Source organism: Brassica napus, chromosome A9 (assembly GCF_020379485.1).
Source record: "Brassica napus cultivar Da-Ae chromosome A9, Da-Ae, whole genome shotgun sequence".
In the NCBI taxonomy this organism is placed as follows: Eukaryota; Viridiplantae; Streptophyta; class Magnoliopsida; order Brassicales; family Brassicaceae; genus Brassica; species Brassica napus.
The window spans coordinates 10,920,883-10,946,059 of NC_063442.1; the positions used below are offsets into that span (position 1 = coordinate 10,920,883).

The 25,177-nt window shown below is 37.6% G+C and overlaps 3 protein-coding genes, 1 long non-coding RNA gene and 3 other non-coding genes across 10 annotated transcripts; 3 read left to right on the top strand and 4 right to left on the bottom strand.

Annotated features, from left to right (window-relative positions):
• Nucleotides 1-4,046: 4,046 nt before the first annotated feature.
• On the top strand, nt 4,047-5,292 carry LOC106417595. Its single transcript, XM_013858376.3, has 3 exons — nt 4,047-4,514; nt 4,636-4,766; nt 4,915-5,292. The coding sequence occupies exons 1-3, from the start codon at nt 4,223-4,225 to the stop codon at nt 5,017-5,019; spliced, it is 528 nt and encodes a 175-aa protein (XP_013713830.2). The 5' UTR covers nt 4,047-4,222; the 3' UTR covers nt 5,020-5,292.
• A 691-nt stretch (nt 5,293-5,983) lies between these two features.
• Nucleotides 5,984-11,858, top strand: LOC106418706 (28 kDa ribonucleoprotein, chloroplastic). Of its 2 annotated transcripts, XM_048739878.1 has the most exons (3): nt 5,984-6,531; nt 6,640-6,970; nt 11,760-11,858. In XM_048739878.1, the coding sequence occupies exons 1-2, from the start codon at nt 6,097-6,099 to the stop codon at nt 6,967-6,969; spliced, it is 765 nt and encodes a 254-aa protein (XP_048595835.1). In that variant the 5' UTR covers nt 5,984-6,096; the 3' UTR covers nt 6,970; nt 11,760-11,858. The 2 variants fall into 2 exon arrangements, with proteins under 2 accessions (XP_048595835.1, XP_013714914.1); XM_013859460.3 differs by lacking the exon at nt 11,760-11,858 and having other exon boundaries at nt 6,640-7,248.
• Nucleotides 11,859-12,808: 950 nt separating this feature from the next.
• On the bottom strand, nt 12,809-16,578 carry LOC125577857. Of its 2 annotated transcripts, none has more exons than XR_007316263.1 (3): nt 16,337-16,578; nt 16,102-16,215; nt 12,809-15,513 (listed from the first exon to the last, which is right to left on the bottom strand). It is a non-coding gene; the product is annotated as an uncharacterized LOC125577857 (long non-coding RNA). The 2 variants fall into 2 exon arrangements; XR_007316262.1 differs by having other exon boundaries at nt 14,741-15,513; nt 16,102-16,218; nt 16,337-16,570.
• Nucleotides 12,817-13,033, bottom strand: LOC125578857. The gene has a single exon (XR_007316939.1). It is a non-coding gene; the product is annotated as a small nucleolar RNA U3 (small nucleolar RNA).
• LOC125578862 lies at nt 14,483-14,699 on the bottom strand. The gene has a single exon (XR_007316944.1). It is a non-coding gene; the product is annotated as a small nucleolar RNA U3 (small nucleolar RNA).
• LOC125578858 lies at nt 16,354-16,569 on the bottom strand. The gene has a single exon (XR_007316940.1). It is a non-coding gene; the product is annotated as a small nucleolar RNA U3 (small nucleolar RNA).
• A 1,281-nt stretch (nt 16,579-17,859) lies between the features above and the next one.
• Nucleotides 17,860-24,955, top strand: LOC106416638 (disease resistance protein RML1A). 2 transcript variants are annotated; one of them, XM_048739880.1, is made up of 2 exons: nt 17,860-18,776; nt 24,748-24,955. In XM_048739880.1, exons 1-2 carry the CDS (start codon nt 18,316-18,318, stop codon nt 24,851-24,853), a joined length of 567 nt encoding a protein of 188 aa, XP_048595837.1. In that variant the 5' UTR covers nt 17,860-18,315; the 3' UTR covers nt 24,854-24,955. The 2 variants fall into 2 exon arrangements, with proteins under 2 accessions (XP_048595837.1, XP_013713013.1); XM_013857559.3 differs by lacking the exon at nt 24,748-24,955 and adding an exon at nt 19,527-19,884 and having other exon boundaries at nt 18,316-18,776.
• Nucleotides 24,956-25,177: the final 222 nt, after the last annotated feature.

The following is a 25,177-nucleotide window of genomic DNA, read 5'->3' on the forward strand; positions in this document are numbered from 1 at the left end:
CTTATGTAATAAAAATACATCAAATCATTTCATCAAGTCTCACTTTCAAATAGCCTTATGATTGAACCCTAAGTCTAGCGTATATCTTCGATATGTACTCATCACTGAAGTGGTCTAACACATTGGTTAGAATGGCAAACATACAGAACAATTGTGTAGCGCTACTAATAATAACAAAAGCATATATATACATAAATATATGTAGATATTTTATTATTATTAACTGCAATGCATTTCAAAAGAAAAAGTGTTTCAAAAAAAAAACTGCGGTGTGGTTGCTTGTAACATTCGGACCTTACCTTAGATCTTTCGCCGAAAAAAAGATAAGGATGGAACAAAACTTAAGAATTTTGAAAATATATGATATAAAATAAATGGAAAATCTCATTAAATCTCATTAAATATCATTAAATATCATTAAATAACTTAAGAATTTTAAAGTTATTTAACAAATATTTTGAAACATCAAAATAATTTTTATCTCACAAAAAAACTTCAATCTGAATATTTGTTCTTACATAAAAATGACTGGTATTACATGTAAAAATAATAACAAGGCAACTTAAAAAAAAACACTAATTATTTAATTAACAAAATAAATTGATAAGACCAGTCTTTTATTAATTTTTTTTTTTAAATGTCACTATGTTTACCTATAAATAACGTTTTTTTTACATGTTAAACAAGTAAATCAGATTTGAGGTTTTTTGTGGATTTGGGATTTGTATCCACCTACATTTTAAATATTTTGATATGTATTCGTTTAATGGGGTTCTGACGGCACCAATCCTCCAGACAATGGAATCAAATTCTCAGGTCTACTATGATGATAGAATGGGGACATTCGTCAGGAACACGCCATAATCCCAGGATATATAGTATTCAGTGAGGAAGGGGAGATAAGAAGTTGCAGTGTCCCTTGTCCACCCACTCCATATCTCTATTTTGTTCATTTAATTCTTTTAAAATATGTTGACGAACAAATCTCTAATAAATCGATCTTGTCTCCAAGTTCTAAACCCTTGTTCAAAAAGAAAAAAAGGTTATAAACCCTTTAACCAAAAAAATTGACTCCAAGTTCTAAAGAGTATTAATAATTTTGTTTTTTACTCGTCATGAATGGTACCAAAATTGATTCTTTGGATGGATCTATTAGTTAGGTTATCTTCACACTTCAGCTATGTATAATTTCTTGTTTTAGTCTAGATCTATATACCATACCTTTTTGTCTATGGTCCAAGTTCAACGCGCATTAAATGTTATATTCGGCTGAATTTGAAAATGCGTCGAATAAATTTAAGCTTCGGTGGGCTTGACGAAGAACTAGATTCAGTTTGACATATATCATACTTGGTATCAACTGTTAAGAACTTATAACTTCACTGGCAAGTGTGCTAGACTTTGAAAATAATAGTAGGTCAAAAGATCTTTACAAGCGAGTAAATGTTATAAAATTTGACATTGGAAGTCCACTATACAGTTTTACAAATAATTTTAACACATGTTATCTTTACAATCACTTCAATATATATGACATGATATAGTAGAATTGATGATATAGCTTATGGTTAAATGTGACATGTACAATTATATATAATGTTTATTTATATTTTTGGTAAACTTCCAAAATATGGTAAAAAATTATATATTATCCTTAAATTAAATCTATTCAAATATGAACATTAAATAATATAATAATAAAAATATAGTAATATTTTAAAAAGTTTGGAATATTATATTCTGTTTTTATAACTATACAATTTTATTGCTAAAAAAATTTCATTTTTTTATGATTTTTTAAGAAATTATAAATTTTTAATCATAATATCATTAGTTTCTTTAATATATCTAGAAAACTAAAAATTACTGTTTAATTTTACTTATTGATAATTATATAAATTTTATATCATTTTTATTAATTTGTACAAGTTTATTAATATATTTTATCTAAAAGATATAAATAATAATTTATTTAAAATTATAATTTTAAATATATACATATAGATTCTTAAGTATAATATAAAATAACCAAAATTAAAATTTATATTAAAAATTATATTATTGCAAACAGTGCAGGAAAACACCTAGTATTTTATTATGTGTACTAGTTTTACCATCGTGCTATGCACAAATCAAAATGACAGTATTTAAATTATTTGATGATAAAACTACAGTTTCAGAATTATCAATCAAATTAAAATTATTATATCAATTAAATATTCTATAAATATGGATAAAAATTGCATATAAATAATTTCATTCAAATAAAGAGGTTGTAAACGGTAAATTAGTATTTATCATGTTGTTTTAAAATAGATATATGTTGAAGGTATTTTATGTTTAAATTTGATATATATACAACAGATGAAAAATATAGTTAAAACTACTATATTTGATTCATTAATTTTCTTTGTATTTTTCTTGTAAATAAATCTTCCATTAAGTTATACATTTTTATTTTAAGTACAAAAATAAAGTTATGATAGATTATGATAAAATGTCATTGAAAATATAAATTTTTTTTTTTTTGATATTCTGAGACCTAATATAAAGAATGAGGCACAATAGAAAAATCAATTATGAAAATGAATATCCATATTTAAATGCTACAATAAACATATTTAAGATTTTTGTTCACGTTTTTTTCTCAAACATGTTCATCATCCTCCAAGCTCCAAAAATCCATGTATATTTATAATGGCTAGACGTTTGACAAAAAAAAAATTATAATGGCTAGACTTTTTTTTCTTTCATTTTTCTATTTCTATTTATTAAAGTAGCAAACATTTACCTGAAGCTTTGAAGAGAAAAATGAATTTGGGAATGCAAATTCTATTTGCAGTATTTTAAATGAGTTAGGATAATACTCTAAAAATACTGGTTTTTGTCATTTTAAAGTATTTCTACAAATTCATGGGTGAACTCCTAATTTAAGGCGTTAACATTTTCACCATTTGTAGTAAATAGATAAAATAATTTTCTTAAACAGAAGTTATAAAACCGATATTAAAATCAGTTTGAATTTAAAAAAAAGTAGAGAAGTACTTTACTTTTGTTGTTGATAATTTTGTATTTCCCATTCTTTTAGAAGCTCTGAAACAGAAGTATACTCAAATACCATTTTCAATCTGAATTATCTATACTGTTTTGGCTCATACTATATATGGCAAATACGGTAGCGTTTGAGAAGAACAATAAAAGTTTGAGAAATAGACAAAAAGGAATAACAATCGAAGTTTGAGAAGTTTTTTACTATTGTGATCATTTTAAAAAGTTTCAGAGCCACGATATGTGAAACCATGGATATATAGAGAAGAAAACAGTTGGATTATGTAATGAAATGTGGGATGAAAATTTTTAGAAAATTTAGGAGTTGATAGTTAAAATTGCAGAAAAAATAGGGGATGCAATTTTTTTTTTCAATCGATTGGTTTTGATTTATTAGTATTTTTTTTAAGTTATTCCATGTGTCAAAGTTTTTATTAGCCAAGTGACTTGTGATTTAATATATAAATGATAGTAGAATAATTCAAGTCCTCAAACAAAAAAAGTCCCCAAACAGGTCAAACACCATAACATTTGCTAATTAACTGCCGAATGTTAATTGGTTTATTGCAGAACTCTTAAATAAATCACAGGATCATTTTCGTCAAATAAATCACATGATTTAAAAAGCCTTTAAAAAGAGAAAGAAAATTAAATGCAAACTAATTAATTAAACAAAATTATTCTAAAACAGTAGAAACACAAACAAAAATGTCAAAATCATCGGTCCCTGATCTCCGGTGCCGGCACCCACCCGTTGTAATCAACTATTTAATTTCCGACAATCCTATACATGACTCTATTCCATTACATTTAAACTCCAAACTAAAGAAATAAACGACGGAGATGGCCCCGGCAACAACAGTCAAATCTGCAACAATGTTGTTACAAACCATTATTAATTAATAGTATTATTCTCTATTAATGACTGTCCAATAAAATAATCACAACACCATAAAATTAATAAATAATAACAGCATCATTGATGATTTTAGTGATCTTGATTTTGGGTTTCACATGTTATATAAGCAAAGCTGAACTGTTTGTGGTGGACCTAACCCTTCACGCTGTCCCGAAAAAGACTCTTTTCCTTCACGGACTCTCTCTCTCTCTCTCTCATTCTCTACTCTGTTTTCTTTTGTTCTCTCAATCATAACAATTTTTTTTGGAGGAAGATATGGGAAATTGTCAGGCGGTTGATGCGGCGGCGTTGGTTGTACAGCATCCCGACGGGAAACTCGATAGATATTACGGTCCTGTACCCGTCGCTGAGATCATGCGTATGTATCCTGGTCACTATGTTTCTCTTATTATTCCATTACCGGAGACGAATGTTCCGGAGACGACGACCAAGACGGTGGAAGATGATAAGAGTGAGAGAAGGGTCGTGAAGTTCACGCGTGTGAAACTTCTTCGACCAACGGAGAGTCTTGTACTTGGTCATGCTTACCGTCTCATCACTTCACAAGGTTTGAGTTTATGTTTTAATTTAAGTTTTAAATCTCTTTTTAGCTTTTTTGTGCTTTCAAATGTCTTTTTTAAAACTATTTTCAGAGGTTTGATCAAAAAAAAAAAAAAAACTATTTTCAGAGGTTATGAAAGTTTTAAGAGCAAAGAAGTACGCGAAGACAAAGAAGCATCAGAGGGAAACGACTGAAGAGAAGAATCCGACATCTCTAGAGAAGAAGGTTGCTGTAGAATCCGACAAGAATCAGAATATGGTATGGAATCTTTACTCGAGTGTAATAAATGTGTTTAGCCAGAAAGCCTTTTTTCAAAAAAAAATAAATAAATGTGTTTAGCTTAAGGATTAAGCTTTATTCGAAAGTAATTATATATCCATTAATGAGTGTGTTTTTTTTTTAATAGGAAACGAATGATGAGAAGCAACGTGCAGTGTTAACGAGCTCAGGATCGTCGAAATCGAAAACATGGAGACCATCATTGCAGAGCATATCTGAAGCTACAAGCTGATGTTTGTTTTAGTTTTTGCTTTAGGGACAAGAAACAGAGTCTCTGTGTGGATCATCCGAAGATACAAAATCTGAAAAGAAAGAGATATAAACTTTCCTGAATAATCTCTTCTCTTTTAGGTTCCTTTCTGGTTATTACATATATTAAGATCAAACCACTCCTTAGAGATTAAGAACCGAGTCCGTTTTTGTCTTGTCAATGTATATAAGTTCTCCAGATTAAGAAATCGATCGAAAATAAGGAAGTATAAAACAAATGTTTTGTTGTACGTTATTCCTTAATGTTTAGACAAGTTCTTGAAATAAAACAGTAGCAAGAGGATAAAATTCAAAGACATTTGTTAAATGAGTCCAAGAACTTTTGATTTGGATGTTTGTGAGGTATAAATGGTTGTAAGAAATGCATTGAGTCGGAATGATCATTGGTAGGTAAACACATCCTTCCAAGCACTTATGGAAAACCTATTTTAAAAAATTAAATAAACAAAATTAGTTGGATTATTTTGTAATTATATCTATACTATTATTTGCGAAGTAAATTTTAGCAACAAAGCTCTCACGTTAATTATAGATAAATTCATTAAGGATAGTATATATATTAACCGCTCTAACTTTTAACGTGAGAGCTTTGTTGCTAAAATTTACTTCGCAAATAATAGTATAGATAGATGAAGCAGAGAAAACCCAATTATAAAACATATATTTTTGTTTTCTATAATTTTTATCGAAAATTAGAGATAGATTTTTCAAAATAAAGCTGGCAAAAAACAAATTTCATTGGAAACAAAATCTAATAAAAAGAAAACATAGGACCAAAAATTACACCAAACAAACAGATAAAACCAAATATGACTACGAACCTAGAAAAATTCTAAACATAACCGGAAAATTCTTCTAAATCGAACAACGCAGAATAAACCGGAATAACCCCTATAACCAAGTAGTTGATAACCATTTGTTATGATAGGCCAATCACTTTTTTTGGCCTTATCCAAAATCTCTTTTGTGGGTAGAATCATCTCTGTCTTAAGCCAATCTCTCTGTCTCTCTCTCTTTGTCTCTGTGTTGAGAGAGAGAAATGGCAGCTTCAACACTAACACTTCCCTGCTTCAAACTCTACGATCAACCAAGCCTCCTCCTTCGCCACAACAAATCATCTAACCAAACACTTCTTAAATTCAACTTGTCGCCTCCAAAACCTCTCTTGATCTCCTCACGTGCCAACAGTTCTCGGCGATTCAGAGCCCTCCCGGAGACCATCGCCGTCAAACAGGACTACACAACTGCTGATGACGACAGTCCTCCTGCGCCCATCAACACTAAGCTCTACTTTGGGAACCTGCCTTACAATGTAGACAGTGCAACTCTCGCTCAGATCATCCAAGACTTCGCCAACCCTGAGCTTGTCGAGGTTCTTTACAACAGAGACACAGGACAGAGCCGTGGGTTCGCCTTCGTGACGATGAGCAACGTCGAAGACTGCAACGTCATCATCGAGAATCTCGATGGAACTGTAAGTGAGAGTTCAAAAAAAAAGCGTGACGCGTTACAAATATTAAAAAAAAAGTGTGAAGCGTTACAAATATAAAAGTAAACGTTTCCATTGTTTATTATTCTTCAGGAGTATCTTGGTAGGACGTTGAAGGTGAACTTTGCAGACAAACCGAAACCAAACAAAGAACCTCTGTATCCAGAAACAGAGTATAAGCTGTTTGTTGGTAACTTGTCGTGGACCGTCACTTCGGAGTCGTTAGCTGGAGCGTTTCGAGAGTGTGGAGAAGTGGTTGGTGCTAGAGTTGTGTATGACGGAGACACTGGGAAGTCAAGAGGTTATGGCTTTGTGTGTTACTCTTCCAAAGCTGAAATGGAAACCGCGCTTGAATCGCTGGATGGGCTTGAGCTGGAGGGTCGGGCGATTCGAGTAAACTTGGCTCAGGGGAAGAAGTACTGATGTCAATGTTGGAGTAAGCTTGAAGTTACTGAGACAAGAGTGATGACGTGAGAAGCAAGCTAAAGACAATCCTAATCCGGTTGTTGAGGAGATAAGGATATAGATGTGTTGGGAGTTATCTATAAGCATATCGTATCTTTGTATTCGGTTAGGATCTATGTTTAGCTTGTTATAAGGATCCATCGAGTGATGATAGGATTTTGTATGAGTTTGAGATTCAAGGTTTTGAGTGAGTTTTCCCTTGAGAGATTTATATAAGAGAGTTATTCTTATACATCATTCTTATACACAAAGAGATTACATTTACATAGTTTCAATAATTGGTATCAGAGCATAAACGTTGAAACTATGGGAGACCTTATAGGTCCTACGGGAGACCTTACGGTTGCTACGGTGAAGAAAGAGACAGGATCATCATCGATCAAATGTCCCATCCTGACTACTACAAACTACACTGTATGGGCGATTAAAATGAAGATTCTACTGAAGGTGCACAAGGTGTGGGAAATTATTGAGTCTGAAGGGGGAGATGATGATAAGAACAACATGGCCATGGCGTTGCTGATTCAGTCAATACCTGAAACTCTTGTCCTGCAAGTCGGGGAGCTGGACACAGCAAAGAAAATCTGGGAGGCAATTAGAACAAGACACATGGGGGCTGATAGGGTGAAGGAAGCTCGCTTACAGACACTCATGGCAGAGTTTGACCGTCTAAAGATGAAAGACAATGAGACTATTGATGAGTTTACGGGGAGAATCTCTGAGATCTCTTCAAAATCTTCTGCGCTTGGAGAAGAAATAGAAGAACCGAAGCTTGTTAAGAAGTTTCTTAAAAGTCTTCCTCGCAGAAAGTACATACACATTGTGGCTGCATTGGAGCAAGTACTGGACCTCAAGACCACGAGCTTTGAGGACATTATCGGACGGTTAAAGGCCTACGAAGAACGTATCAGCGAGGAAGAAGAGACGTCTGATGAACAGAGCAAACTAATGTATGCTAGCTCAGAGCAACAGGCCCGTGGTTCTAACAGTGAATACAGAGGCCGTGGTCGTGGAGGAAGAACCTATGGTAGAGGAAGAGGCCGAGGCCGATACAATTATGCGAAGGAGACGAGAGATGCATCGAGGATTACATGCTATCGATGTAACAAATTGGGACATTATGCTACGGACTGTCCTGATCGTTTACTGAAACTGCAGGAGGCTCAAGAGACCAAAGAAGAAGACACACATGAGGCTGATGAGTTAATGTTGAACGAAGTGGTGCTTCTCAATGAAGAAAAGGTAAAACCAAACACCTTTGAGTCGACCGTAGACACGAGTAATGTTTGGTATCTAGACAACGGTGCAAGCAACCACATGACGGGAGATCACTCTTACTTCACCTCACTCGACGAGACAATTACTGGCAAGGTCAAGTTTGGTGATGACTCGCGTATTGACATAAAGGGAAAGGGATCCATTAGCTTTATCTTGGGAAATGGCATGAAGAAGACTATTTCAAATGTTTATTTCATACCGGCTCTCAGGAGCAACATAATAAGCTTGGGTCAAGCTACAGAAGCGGGTTGTGAGATCAGCATGAAGAAGAATCTTCTTTACGTGTATGACCGTGATGGGAGGCTACTGATTGAGAGTAGCAGAGGACGGAACCGACTGTACAAGGTCATTCTGGAGGCTGAGAACACTAAATGCTTGCAAGTGATAACGTCAAATGAATCAACCAAGTGGCACGCAAGGCTGGGCCATATCAACTTCGACAACATAAAGGTGATGGTTGATAAGGAACTTGTCTCAGGAATACCGAAGATATCAATCACAAAGAGTACGTGTGTTTCCTGTTTACTTGGCAAGCAAACAAGAAAACCTTTCCCCAATCAACAAAGTTTCGAGCTACACAGAGACTTGAGCTACTCCACGGAGATCTTTGCGGTCCAATCAACCCTCCAACGATCGGTCAAAACAGATACGTATTTGTGATAATTGATGATCACTCTCGCTACATGTGGACAATGTTTTTGAAGGAAAAAGGTGAAGCTTTTGGAAGGTTCAAGAAGTTCAAAGCATCAATAGAACAAGAAACAGGCATCTCAATCAAAACTTTCCGAACGGATAGAGGAGGAGAGTTTACGTCGCATGAGTTCAACGGCTTCTGTGAAGAAAGTGGGATTCAGAGACATTTGACAGCACCGTACACTCCCCAACAAAATGGAGTCGTTGAGAGGCGTAACAGGACGATACTGGAGATGACAAGGAGTATCTTGAAACACATGAGAGTTCCTAATTACATGTGGGGAGAAGCTGTGAGACATGCTACTTATCTCATCAATCGCTCTGCGACAAGAACTCTGTTGTGTAAAACTCCATACGAGATGTTTCGAGGAAGTAAACCAAATATCTCACACATAAAGGTCTTTGGTTGCGTTGGGTACGCGAGAGTAGAAGATCCACACAAGAAGAAGTTGGATGATAGGTCACGAGCCTTGGTGCATCTCGGAACCGAACCTGGTACTAAAGCCTACCGTTTGTTTGACCCGTCGAGCAAAAGAATCACCGTCAGTCGAGATGTGGTGTTTATGGAAGAAGAAGGCTGGAAGTGGAACAGCTGCGAGAGCAATGTAGGCTCGTTCAGCATTAATCTTGGAAAGTTTGGAAACAGAGGACTTGGAGAAGTCGAGTATAACGTGGAGTCTAAGGAAGATGGTAATGCTGTCACTACAGAGAACGACGAGGAGGAAGTAGACAAGAGCGATGAAAAGATTGAGAAGGATGTTGTGGAGATTTCTGATGATAAAGATGAGCTGCAGGAGGAACCACAGCTCAGACGATCAACAAGAAACAAGACAGTGCCGGAGTACCTGTCTGATTATATCCTCTTGGCTGAAACAGAATGTGAGTGGCTTCTGATGACAATAGATGAAGAGCCATGGGATTTTTCAGAAGCTAAAAGTATGACAGTGTGGGTGATAGCTTGTGAAGATGAGATAGCTTCTATCGAGAAGAATCACACATGGACTCTTGTTGATCTCCCTGCGGGAGCTAAAGCCATTGGACTAAAATGGGTGTTCAAAATAAAGCGTAATCCAGATGGAAGTGTGAACAAGTACAAGGCAAGACTTGTAGCAAAGGGGTATGTGCAGAGACATGGGATAGATTACGACGAAGTCTTCGCACCTGTTGCAAGACTTGAAACAATCCGTCTCATCATTGCTTTGGCAGCTTCTCATGGCTGGGAAGTACATCACCTTGATGTGAAAACCGCATTTCTCCATGGTGATCTTAAGGAGGAGGTTTATGTGAAGCAACCAGAGGGTTTCGAAGTCAAAGGAAGTGAGGAAAAGGTCTATAAGCTCTCTAAGGCACTCTACGGTCTAAAGCAAGCTCCTAGAGCCTGGAACTATAAGCTGAACAAGATACTGAGAGAGCTGATGTTCACACGCTGTTCCAAGGAACCCTCACTATACCAGAGGAAGAAGAACGATGATATTCTTGTCGTTGCTGTTTACGTAGACGACTTACTTGTGACGGGTTCAGATTTGAGGATGATAAATGAGTTCAAGGAGGAGATGGCTGCAAAGTTCGAAATGAGTGATTTGGGTAGACTCACATACTACTTGGGGATTGAAGTACTACAACACGCAGGTGGCATCACGTTGAGACAGGAAAGGTATGCATCAAGAATTCTTGTCGAGACGGGTATGGATGCTTGCAACTCTGTTTCTGTGCCGATGGATATGAACTTGAGATTGTCAAAAGCAGTAGAGGAGCGTAGTGTTGATGAGAAGAAATACAGGAGGAGTATTGGGTGCTTACGGTACTTGATCCACACGCGTCCTGACTTATCGTACAGCATTGGAGTTCTTAGCCGATACATGCTCGACCCCAAGGAATCACACGATGCGGCTCTGAAGCAGGTGCTGAGGTATTTACGCGGGTCTCTCTCCTATGGTCTTACCTACAAGCGTGCAAACACTGTGAGACTGTTAGGATACAGTGATAGCTCTCTTAACGTGGATGTTGATGATGGAAAGAGTATTACGGGACACATATTCTATCTGAATGAGAGTCCTATCACTTGGTGTTCTCAGAAGCAAGAAACTGTTGCATTATCTTCCTGTGAGGCTGAGTTTATGGCGGCGACTGAGGCAGCAAAGCAGGCGATATGGCTTCAAGAGCTCTTAAGTGAGATCACCGGAGGCAAGTGTGAACGAGTGACCATTCGAGTGGACAACAAGTCTGCAATCTCACTGACCAAGAACCCTGTCTTTCATGGTCGGTCTAAACACATTCATAGAAGGTACCATTTCATAAGAGAGTGTGTGGAGAATGGACAGGTGGAGGTCGAACATGTTTCAGGAAGCAAACAGAAGGCAGACATTTTGACGAAAGGACTTGGAAGGATTAAGTTCAATGAGATGAGAGAGCTTATTGGTGTCCAAGATGCAGCACAAGTTAACTTCAAGCTTAAGGAGGAGAATGTTGGAGTAAGCTTGAAGTTATTGAGACAAGAGTGATGACGTGAGAAGCAAGCTAAAGACAATCCTAATCCGGTTGTTGAGGAGATAAGGATATAGATGTGTTGGGAGTTATCTATAAGCATATCGTATCTTTGTATTCGGTTAGGATCTATGTTTAGCTTGTTATAAGGATCCATCGAGTGATGATAGGATTTTGTATGAGTTTGAGATTCAAGGTTTTGAGTGAGTTTTCCCTTGAGAGATTTATATAAGAGAGTTATTCTTATACATCATTCTTATACACAAAGAGATTACATTTACATAGTTTCAATAGTCATACAATAACATTTTGAGATTTCATCGTTAGAGATTATGTTTCAATTGAACTAAAATAACTCTAAAGATCAAATATATTTTGTATGGTTTAAGGTTTTGGTAGTAACTAATCAGCACAAATCCAAATCCGTCCAGGCTTTGTCTATATGAACCTGTGTCCATTTGAGGACTGTTGCGGTCCTACCAGATTGTGCCACTATATCAATTTGCTTTTAGTTTGCAGTGATAATGTGTCTCTTAGCAATGTCTCTCTATCTACAAACAAACACAAGTACATCATCTTGAAAAGCAATCTCCACCGTTTTTTGGATTCTGATTGTGTTGATGAAAAATATGATTTAAGAGTGTTATCACAATGGCAACAAGCAGAACGGTTAAGTGACTTTGCCAGAAATTACAACATCAGAAATGTAGAATGAACCAAAGCTTTAATCCTTTTTTCTTTCAATGAGTACCCAAAGAATATCACCGAGAGACTTTCTCTGATAACAAAACCAGCAGAACTCACGCAGGTGACTCTATTGAGGCTTATGCCTTGAAAGTAAAAACGTGTAACTTTCACAGTGGGAACTGGCAACCATAACTAAGCTTTCCGAAACCAAACAACTCCTTATACTCTCTCAGAATCAAATAAGTTTTTATAAGCAAGACACATTTTGGATTCTTTAGGTCCGAACCAAACAGCTCATAAGTCATTATCTTCTCAACATAAGAGCTACAGCTCAATGTTTTCCATTGAGCCGAACCACATAATTCAAGTAAGCAGGATACATAGGCTAACACTACATCACTCTAAGCCAAGATACTCTGACTGAGTCTGAAGTTAGCAGCAGGATACATACACTAGTTCTTAAATCTCTCCACCACCCTAACAAAACCCGTTAGTCGATTCAAGTAACCACAATAAAGAAATCTGTAGACGAGGAAGACAGCTTCAAGGATCTTCACTTTCTTCTTTTCGAGTGGAGCTTATGGGAAGGGTCGTCCCGATTATGGTGAAGTACTACTAATTACCAAAACATCAGAGGCAAAAGAAGAAAAAAAAAAAAAGGAAGGCCTGTCAGACAACCGTGCGACCACCCCGGACAGGTCAAGGCCAAACCGGATAGCGATCCTCTACAGCGCAGAGTCTCCTAGGAGAATCGTAGCCGTTAATCACACTCAGATCGCACGGCCATGATTCATCAACCAGGTTTGAGGGCCTGTCTCCTTAGAAATCAAGGATACAGAGGTACGAGCCTATAGAACAGATCCTGTTCAAGTAAGGTCGTGACCAATACCTTCGACTCTGCTCTTTATAAACAGCTTGACATCTCTGTTTGTTAACGATGTGGGATGTAATAACAACACCACACGCTAAATACGTCGTCGTTTTCTCCCCACAATGACCTATTTCCATTACGTGGTCGTTTCTCCCCTCAGAAAAAAACTAATACCAAATACAGTAAGCAGATGAAGAGACTGAAACAGCTGTTTCTTCTTTGAATAATCTTTTCTGAGCCCGTGATTGCGTTTCATGATAAGTTTCCGGTAGATAAGTTTGTGACGGCACTTCATGCTCTGTCTCCACAGCGGCGAAGCTCTTGCCCCAGAAGTTCGTAGTCTCGTTCGCTCTCAATCGATTGATTCCACTTCTGCGTAATAATAAATGCGGAAAGCTCTTGGGCTGTCGGATAATTTCTCAAGAAGCAGACCCAAGACTTTGGTTCTTGTCAAGGTAAAGATACTACTGGACCATCTAGAAACCGTTCTTCTGAATGAACTGGTTGTTGTTAATAGAGGTCATCACAGATTTGTATTGTCATTGCCAAGCTAACATGACAGACTCAGCTATGAGATAACATATCTTTCTCTTGAACATTCACGTCAAGTACTTTGCACCCAAACAATTGTGATCCTTTGTGTTTTCCCTGGATATCAGTACCAAACGGTCATACCATATAATGTCTGGCTGCTTCAGTCTTGGGAGTTATGGCTATACCAGAATAACCAAAAAAAAAAGGAATATAGCCAGATTATTGTTTACAAGAATCTGCTTCAGTCTCTACAGTTTATTTTCTATGTTTTATCCGCCTCTAGAATCTAATGCAATCCTCTAGCAAAGTTTGTAGTTATGCTTTTGTTTTGCTGCTTACTTGCATTAGTATTCTCTATGGTTACAGCTATCCTTATTGTCTGGTCTTTTATATTTCTCTCAGGATATTTTATGGATAGGGTATATTATGGGTCATTATTTGTATAAAACTTGTTCTCGACCTTGCCTCCAGGATGCTAATAATAGCACACATAATCCAGTAGTGGTTATTGATGGCATGGAACATGCTCATTTTGGTGGAATGAATTGCTGACCCAAAAAAGTGAACTTGGAACTTTTTAGAAGTGATAGAGTTCTCTTGGAGGTGTGGTATTAATCCGTACACAACCTCAAAATGGCTGGAATACACAATAAACTTTTTTAGACATGAAATTTTGAGTTATTAAGAGACCCAAGAAAGCTATTGCTTGATGCATTATCTATTTATCTATCAAGGCTGATATTACTGTCTAGATCACTCTTGTGAATGAGTTTGAGCTTCAGAAGACACAGAGCTCAAATGCCATATATCTACAACATTCTAATAACCATGGATCCAGGGCAGAAATACAGATGAAAAAGAAACAATTGTGGGATCGTTTTGAGCATGTGACATTATAATATGTGTTTCAACTGAAAAAAGTAAAGCCTGTCAGACAACCGTGCAACCACTCCGGAAAGATCAAGATCTAACCAGATAGCGATCCTCTACAGTGCAGAGCCTCCGAGGAGAATCACAACCGTTAATCACACTCAAGTCGCACGGCCATGATTCATCAACCAGGTTTAGGGACCTGTCTCCTTAGAAATCAAGGATACAGAGGTACGAGCCTATAGAACAGATCCTGTTCAAGTAAGGTCGTGACCCCTGATGCTTTCTACGTGTATATAAACAACATAAAGCAACTGTACAGGACCGATGTGGGATATATAAAACAATATCACATGCTTAATACGATATCGTTTCTCCCCTATACTACCTAATACGCCGTCGTTTGTTCCCCTCAATGATTTTTTTTTTTTGTCACTGACCTCAATAAGCTACCAAATGCAGTAGGCAGGTGAAGAGACTGACAAGTTTCTTCTCTGTGTCACTTCATGATGCAATGTGCTAATGGAGAAGTGGTAACATCATCTGAAGAAATAAAATCGGAGCTGAGAGACACTTTAGAGAATTTCTTCAGCATAAGCCATCAACCTACTCTGGTGTCAGAGGTGGGTGAGCTCCAGGATTTCTTATCAAATAGATGTCCTGATTTGGATAAAGCACACCTGATAAATGATATAACCACGAAGGAGATAACGAAAGTTCATTTTTCCATGCCAAGTGAGAATTCCTCTGGTCCATATGGTTATACAGTGGAATTCTAAAACGCATCTTGGCCCATTGTTGGAGATGAGTTGGTTGTTGCAGTCCATACATTATCGAGAATCTTGATGGAACTGTACGTGAGAGTAACATGTCGTGGACAGTCACTTCAGAGTGGAGCGTTTCGAGAGTGTGGATTCGATTTGGTTGGTGCTACAGTTGTGTATGAGTATGACTCATACAGTATGACGGAGACACCGGGAAATCAAAGGGTTATGGCTTTGTGTGTTACTCCTCCAAATCTGAAATGGAAACAGCGCTTGAATCACTGATGGGCTTGAGCTGGAGAGTCCGCCATTCGAGTAAACCTGCCTCAAGGGAAGAAATACTGATATCATACAACAGCATTTTGGAATCATTGTGAGCTTTGTACATTAGAGATTATGTTTCAACTGAACTAAAAAAACGATCAATATGTTGTTTACGGTTTAAGGTTTGGTAGTAATTAATCAGTACAACTACCAATCCAATCCTTCCAGTTCATAATTTGTTATAATGTCAATTAGTTTTCAGCTAGTGACATGTGTCTCTTACAACATCTCTCTTACATATCTCAGAAAAGGGTCTGCCCAACTTGTGTTTTGAATCATCACATCCCAGAGTTCACCTAAGTTCTGCTCATAATTCTACTAAGAAAAAATAATAAGTTGAGAACCAAAACGGCAGGCAGAAAGTAATGATCTAGACCACGCATGTCTTAAAGAGTTCAACAACACTTACTAATTCTAGTAAACATGGATCCAGGGTAGTAATGCAGATGTGAATCATATGATACAACAACAGTTGTGGAATAGGTTTGAGAATGGTACATTAGAATATGTTTCAACTGAACAAATTAACTCGAAGATCAACTAATTTTTATACTTCAAGTTTTAGTAATGATAACTAATTAGTACCTGTCCACTTGCCCACATGATCATATGCCCATTTCAAAGATGCTCCTGCGGCTTGTGGTCTTCACGGTCTTGTTTGTGGTGGTGTTAGTGAAATATATGATTAAGAGTGTACACCTGCTAGAATGTCCACAATGACAAAAAAAAAAAGAGAGCAAAACAGTTAACTTCATGGCTTGTCCTTTTCTCTGGGTGACCCAAAGAAAACAAAAGCAATATAACTCAAGCAGGTCCTTACCGGCCAAAAAAAAGAAGGGCCTGTCAGACAACCGTGCGACCACCCCGGAGAGGTCAAACCTAACCGGATAGCGATCCTCTACAGTGCAGAGACTCCGAGGAGAATCGTAACCGTTAATCACACTCAGATCGCACGGCTATGATTCATCAACCAGGTTTAGGGGCCTGTCTCCTTAGAAATCAAGGATACAGAGGTACGAGCCTATAGAACAGATCCTGTTCAAGTAAGGTCGTGTCCTATGCCTTCTTAGCTTCGTTATATAAACATGAGAACTTCTCTGTTAGTTAGCGATGTGGGAAGAAATAAACAGCTTCATATACCTGATACGCCATCGTTTCTCCAGTAAATGAGCTAATTCCAGATACGCCGTCGTTTATCTTCCTTCAATAAACTAATACCAAATTGTACTAGGCAGTGAAAAAAGTGCTTTGGTGTAGCAACCGTTCTTGTCAAGCCAAGGATCTACTAGACCATCTTGAAACCGTTCTTGTGAATGAACCCGTTGTTGTTAACGAGTTCCAAAAAAACCTTCTGGTCACCGTCTAATCTAGAAAACTGAGTCTCAGGATCTTTTCAACTGAAGAGCTCAATGATTTGCAAGACACATAAGCACCAAACCAATCCTTTATTGCCTCATCTCTCGGACAAGAATTCCATATCACAACAAAAATTCATATTGGAAGTTTTTGGCTCATACCCTCTAGAAACCTAGAGAGGTTATGTAAGCCTAGAGAGGTTATGTAAGTTCTCAGACCACATAACAAGTTCACGGAAACTAACAATCCAATAAACAGTCTGAATGAGGAGTTTGAAGTTAAACAGAGGATACACATTTCAAAACAATAACGACAATCATCAAATGCTGGTTTTTAAGTTTCTCCATCTCCTTAACGGAACCCATAAAAGTATCAATGTGGAAATCGGATGGTTACAATTGAGGTATGAAACAGTTGCAAAAATATAAAAAGTTCCAAGGCAAACCTTTCGACGCTACTGTATATAAACACATAACTCATTCCTATATTTATCGATGTGGGACGTTATAAGCAGCTTTACACGTTCAATACGTTACCTAGCTCAATGCCCTAACTTATACTGTATAAGAATGTTCTACACGACATAGTAATTTTATGTGGAGGAGATGAGATCCCGAAGTCCGTCAGCTATTGTTTAAATAGAAACCATTAAAAACAATCGCTCAATTAATCACTCCATGTAGTTAGACTGTTAGAGTAACCAGATCACTTTAGTGAACTTGACCAATTATAAGAATACAAAAGAAACAATTACATGTCCTATCACAGCTTCGAAAAACCAGGAAACATATGGTACTACTACAAGTAGTGCTTGCTTTTTTTACATCAAGTTCAGTAGACGAAGCTTTTTTTAATGTGGAGATGTCTTTGGGAACTAGATTAAAAACACATATATGTGTGTCGGCAAGTAGAAAGAAAGAGTCAAGACACGGAAAATAATAAATGTTTGGATCACAGCTAGTCAAACGGAAGAATTTGGAAGTGTAGTCACCGCTGGAAAAATGATTGTACAAATCACAATTCATGTGGGTTGTAGTGAAAAATAAAGTCAGATTTTTGAATTCCTTAACGTGATTTTGACCCAGTGGCCATTGATATGCGTGTATTAACTTACAAATGAAAAAAGTGAAGATAATCTTTTTTTTTTAAGCAGAACCCCTTTTATATGGAAAAGGTTCCACTTACCTAGAGTTGTTATCAAAGTTTTCTTATGTTGTTTGAACTGGACTCAGTCAATACTACTAAGACCATTCATCCCTAACAATGACCGACCTTTTTCAAACAAGAGAAAGTTCTCCTTGTTGACAAAAAAAAGAGAAGAGAAAGTTCTCCTTTCATTACGCGTTTGCTCTGCTAATATACTGACTTGTCCATAACTCATATAGCAGCTTGAACTATTTGATTATGTTGTCATCAAAGTCTTAGTTACCCTTTTGATTTCTTATGGCGTCTTCTTCTCGGAGCTGGAGATACAACGTCTTCCCGAGCTTCCACGGACCAGATGTTCGTGTAACATTTATGAGTCATTTAAAAAAGCAGTTTCAACACAACGGGATCATAGCGTTCAACGATGAAGGGATTGAGAGAAGCAAACTGATCGGTACTGAACTCATACGGGCGATAAGAGGGTCAAGAATCTCAATCGTGGTGCTCTCGGAGAACTATGGTTCTTCAAGTTGGTGTTTGAATGAGCTGGTGGAGATTTTGAAGTGTCAAGAATCTGTGGGACAAATAGTGATGACGGTTTTCTACAAAGTGGATCCATGTGATGTGAGGAAACAGATGGGAGAGTTTGGTAAGACTTTCAAGGAAACTTGCGAAGGGAAAACAGAGACCCAGGTGCATAAATGGATTCACGCTTTGACCCATGTCGCCAATATAGCCGGAGAACATTCTGTGAACTGGTTTGTTCTTGTTTTCTACCCTTGATTTATTAAAGTTCTAAATTTCTAATTAGTATTTTACTTAGGGACCACCTTTTACTTATCAATATATTTCTGGAATGGTAAACTAATTTTTTTTCACGTAGGATTTCGCTTCAAACTAAATTAAAAATTTGCAAATATAAAATTATCCAGCCATTTTATGTTGCTAGATTACAAATGGGTGAGTTATTCACTCAATTGATTCACTACAGTGATTTAAAAAGATGATTCGCTCATATGAGAGCAATCTCAATGTAGAGTTCTCACCAGGAAGTTTTTAAAATACATAAATGTATGTATATATTTTAGTATTTAGTTATGAATATCTCAAAATTATGGGAAATCTGATCCAAATATCTTCCTTCGGGTTGGATTTTCTGTAACTTGGAAATACTTATAATTAAATATTAAACTTATAAGTTTAGGAAAAAAACTTATATACATATGTGTATTTTAAGAATTTCATAGTGAGAGTCCCTATTGGAGTTATTCTCATCATTTTGTCAGGAGTCAATATTTCCTATATAAATAAAAATAATAAAATATATGAGAGAATGTAAGAAAAATCTTTCACTCTTAAACATTTGTAAGAGATTAAAATTCTAACTTGTTCAATTGTTATCATTTGATGGCTTTAAAAATAAATGAATAAAATGAAACATTATATTTGAGAAACTCATATGTGTTTTCATACCTTACTTTCTTCAAATTTGTTTTTTTTTTCTTTAGGAACAATGAAGGAAAAATGATTGAGAAGATTGCCTTAAATGTTTCAGACAATCTAAATGCTACACTATCTAGGGATTTTGATGGGATGGTAGGACTTGAAGGTCATTTGGGGAAGATTCAATCTTTGTTAATTTTAGAAAATGATGAACCTATGACCTTAGGAATCTCTGGTCCTGCGGGTATTGGTAAAACTACCATTGCAAGAGCTTTATACAACCAACTCTCTCCTGATTTTCCGCTTAGATATTTCATGGAAAATGTTGGAGGAAGTTATAGGAATATTGGTTGTGGTGACCATGGTTCAAAGCTGCGTTTACAAGAACAACTTCTTTTGCACATATTGTATAGAATACGCTGAATGAATTCTTATTAAGTATGTAGAAGGTATTTATACATAAATACATGTAGGGTTTATAAGACTACTAAGTAATTACAAAGAGATCCTTGAAGTCTATATTATTTACTTAACATTCCCCCTCAAGATGGTGGAGCTGGAGTGACACCAATCTTGGACCGTGAAGACTGAAAGGAAGTCGTGGCGAGTGGTTTAGTGAGGCCATCGGCAAGCTGATCATGCGTAGAGACGTGTGCAACACGGAGAAGACGGTTTTGTATCTGACCTCGAACAAAGTGATAATCCAAGGCTATATGTTTCATCCGCGAGTGAAAGACCGGGTTTGCGCATAGGTATGTAGCACCAATGTTGTCACAGTACACTGTGGGAGTTGTAGTAATCAGCACACCTAACTCGAGAAGAAGAGAGACTACCCAGCGGAGTTCGGAAGCAGTGTTCGCCACGGCACGATACTCTGCTTCTGTGGAGGAGCGAGCAACTCCTTTTTGCTTCTTAGTTGTCCAGGAGACAGGTTGAGAACCCATGAAGATGATATAGGCATTTGTCGACACATAATCATCAGAATCTCCAGCCCAGTCTGCATCGGAAAAGGCATGAAGCGTAGGAGATCGCTGTTTTTGTAGCATGATGCCATGATTCAGAGTTCCAGAGAGATAGCGAAGCACTCGTTTGACTGCTTGCCAGTGATCCGTGGTAGGACGGTGCATATATTGCGAGAGTTTGTTGACAGCGTAGGACACATCAGGACGTGTGAGAGCAAGGTATTGAAGGCTGCCGACGATCTTGCGATAGGGATGCGGATCAGAGAGAGGAGAACCAGAGGTTAATGTGAGCTTGGGATGAGTAGGAAGCGGAGTTGAAACAGGCTTGGCATGTAGCATATCCGATTTTTGTAGAAGATCAGTAATATACTTTCTTTGCTTTAAGTGTAGACCTTGTGATGTACGAACAGCTTCAATGCCCAGAAAGTAACTCAAGTTGCCCATGTCTTTGATAGAAAAGCGAGCAGCCAGAGAAGAGATGACTTGTTGTACCAGACCTGCATCACTGCCAGTGACTAAGATGTCATCAACATATACCAAAACATAGACAAATTTGGATTGCTGCTTATAAATAAACAGTGACGTGTCCGCCAAAGAGTTCTGAAAACCAGATTGCAGGAGAAATGTTTTGAGTTCAGAGTACCAGGCCCTTGGTGCCTGTTTTAAACCATAGAGGGCCTTCTTAAGTCGACATACATGGTGGGGGCGATCCTTATCTGTGAACCCCGGCGGCTGTAACATGAAGACTTCTTCACTCAGATGGCCCTGAAGAAAAGCAGTGTTGACATCTATTTGTCTAACAGGCCAGTCATTGTTAACCGCCAAACCAAGAACAATTCTGATCGTAGTTGATTTTATAACAGGGCTGAAGGTGTCCTCATAATCAATACCTTGTTGCTGATGATATCCTTTGGCAACAATACGAGCTTTGTAGCGATCGATAGTTCCATCAGAGTTATATTTTATGGTAAAGACCCAACGGCATCCGACTACGTTCATTGTCTCAGTAGCAGTGACCAAATCCCAAGTAGAGTTCTCGGTAGTAGAATTGAATTCCTTGTACATAGCATCGCGCCAATGATTATGTTTTATGGCTTGCTGCCATGTTGAGGGAATCCAATGAGGATCAGCTTGGAGAGTAGCAGAAAGATTGTACCGAGTAACTGGTTTCACAATATTGTTCCGAGAACGTGTTGTCATTGAATGACGAGGCTCAGCAGGCTGTGGCTGCGGGACAGGTTCAGGAGCTGCAGGTTCAGGAGCTGGAGGTGGTGCAGAAGACACCGGTGGAGACGAAGATGCAGACGCCTGATCAGAAGACGAGGAGGACGAGGCCGTAGGAGTCAACGTGTTCTGATGTGGCGCTTGCGGTGGTGATGAATCACTGCTCGGTGATCCAGTGTTCGCGGACACAGAAGGAGATTGCATGAGTGGTGGCGTGCAGGGTACAACAGTAACAGGCGGTGATGGAGAGGTAGGAGGGTCGTGAGTTTCAGTAGCTGCAGGAGTGGTTAAGGTAGGAAAGGGATATTCTGTTTCATTGAATCGTACATGACGAGACGTATAGACACGGCCTGAGGAGGGATGAAGACACAGATAAGCACTTTGGGACATGGAATAGCCAATAAAGACACAGGGTAAGGATCGTTGCTCAAGTTTGTTAGGAGCATAGGGACGAAGCCAAGGGAAACAAAGGCATCCAAAGGTTCGAAGTTTATGGTAATTTGGTGATAGGTTAAAGAGTTTCTGGAAAGGTGTAGAGTTGGATAGGATTGGTGTAGGTAAGCGGTTTATGAGGTATATGGCTGTGGCAAAAGCAAAAGGCACTACAAGAAAACGTAAGTTTAACGAGGATAATTAACGAGGAAAAATAATCCTCGTAAAAGTACGTTGATTTTACGAGGAAAGTACGTGGAAAAAGAGAAGCATCGTTATTTCGTCGTAAGGTAACGACAAAACAATTTCGTCGTAAAGACGATGTAAATTGACGTGGCTTTTACGAGGAAACATTATTTCCTTGTAAATACCACGTAAACTTCGCGAGTTCTTTACGACGAAATACTTTACGTGTACTTAACGAGGAAATTTTGAATCCACCAACTTGGTAGGTAGCTCACGTTTTTTTTGGCCATCCAATTAATTTTCGTCGTAATTTCACACGAGGCTATACTTTTCACACATATGAGTATGGTAGACAGCGGACGACTAGTAACTATGGAATATGTGTGAAAGGGGAAATAGATTTCTACGGGATCTTGACGGAGATTATTGAAGTCGAATTTCCAGGGATATTGAAGCTGAAATGCGTCCTCTTCAAATGTGAATGGTTCGATTCCGTCGTCAACAGAGGTGTTCGGTCTAACAAATTCGGTGTAGTTGATGTCAACGGTGGACGAAGGTACAACAAATTCGAGCCTTTCATCTTAGCTTCACAAGCAGACCAAGTTAGCTTCCTTCCATACCCTCGAATGAGAGATTCGGGTATAAATTGGTTAGCTGTGATCAAAGTTACACCTCGAAGACGAATTATCAGTGGAGAAGAACCACCATTGCAAGAAGAACAGATAAATGAAGTCGAGGAACCTGAACAAGAAATTGATGACATCCTTCTCATTGATCCGCGTAATCACGAGTACGAAGATCTTACCGACGATGCCACAGACGAAGCTGTTGAAGACGAGTTTAATGAAAATAATGATGTTTCTAGTGATGACGAGAATGTTGATGTATCCGATTGATGTATTTGATTTTATGTAGTTTGTTTTGTGAATAAGATAATGTGGGAGTTTGATTTATGAATAAGGTAATGTGAAAGTTTATTTTAATTATGAATAAGGACTTGTGGTTTGGGGTTTGGAATATTTTATAAATAGGGTTTGAGGTGAAAGAATAGATTGAGGTTCAAGGGTAGATGGGTTTGGGGTTTGGAATATATGAAGTAGAAGATAAGGAAGATGGGGTTTGGAGTTTCGGATTTTAGGGATTTATACGTAATACTCGTTAATTCCTCGTAAGCCAAAATCGTCGTAAGGTTGTCGTAAGGCCACGAGGAGTTTACGACGAAATTAAAAAAATAAAGAAAGCAGGGCACGCTAATTCCACGCAAGCCAAAATCGTCGTAAGGTTGTCGTAAGGCCACGAGGAGTTTACGACGAAATTAAAAAAATAAAGAAAGCGGGGCACGCTAATTCCACGTAAGACTCTTTGAGTGAATGAAAATAAGGAATTGTGGTCGTCTCATGAAAATAAAGATATGGTTTGGAATATATAAAGTAGAAGATAAGGAATATGGGGTTTGGGGTTTTGGGTTTCGGGTTTTAGGGATTTAAATGGACTACTCGTTAATTCCTCGTATGTTAACGTCGAACTTACGACGAATTCCTCGTAAATACCACGTAGGACAGATTCGTCGTAAATACCACGTAGGACAAATTCGTCGTAAATACCACGTAGGACAGATTCGTCGTAAATACCACGTAGGACAGATTCGTCGTAAATACCACGTAGGAGAGATTCGTCGTAAATACCACGTAAAGTAAATGATGAACGCGGCCCACTTTAATTCCACGTAGGACGGAATCGTCATAAACACCTCGTAACCAAAATCGTCGTAAACACCTCGTACCGTAAAAACTAGAAAAAAAAAGAAAAAGAAGAAATATACTGGATTTACATGTGGCAAGACTTCCAGCAATTATATTACTTAAGTCTCACCAACATAAATTCCAATATCTTCTTCTCTTCCTTTTTTTTCAAATTTTTATAATTTGATTAGGATTGGATTTGAGAGTATGAAGTGAGATAGGGTGTGATTTGGGAGTTTGGGTGTGGGTTGAGAAGGAGAGTTACGGGTATATTTATAGGGAAGCTTTCCTCGGTAATTCCACGTAAGCAAAATCGTCGTAACGTCCTCGTACCTAAAAAACACGGGCCTTTGTAATTCCTCGTAACTTCCTCGTATAATAAAACGCGGGCCTTTGTAATCTCTCGCTGTTTCGTCGTAAAAAAAAACACGGGCCTCTGTAATTCGTCGTAAAATTACGAGGAATTTGCGACAGAATGTAATCTTATATATACACCCCGAGCGCTCACTCTTTCTTTCCTCTCTACTTCCTCTCCACTTCCTCTCCACTTCCTCCCTGTTTCGTTGCAATGGTAAGCCTCTCTAATTCCTCTCTAATTTGGTTAGTTTAGGTAGATTAGGTGGTTAGTATAGGGAATTTAGATAATTTTACGGATCTTATGTTATTTAGTGTTGATTAGGTGGATAATGTTGGAAAATATACTGTTGACGGAAATTTAAAAAATTAAATTTTTTTCTCAGGTTCGAAAAGGTAGACTTACTGCCCATTACAGAGAGATGTTCGGTGAGCCAGGTAGTCACCAACCGACGACTCACATGCCGAGGCGGATGTAACGGCGAGGAGTGATGAATTCTACCGGGCGATTAACGACCCTTAGTTCTTTTTAATTTCGGTTCTTGTATTATGAATTCAAAACTTATTTATATATAAAATATTTTGGTTTTGATTTTTTTAGAATTTTAATTTTATTAATAATTTAAATAATTTTTTTAATTATAATTTTTTTTATTTCTGTAAAATAACGAAACGAAGTAATTTCGTAGCTATTTTGCGACTTCTTTACGTGGAAGCTTAACGAGGTTTTTACGAGAAAATGTTTACAAGGAAATGACGTGGAAAATTCACGTGGTCTTTACGAGAAAAGCTATCAAGATATTTACGTTTACTTTA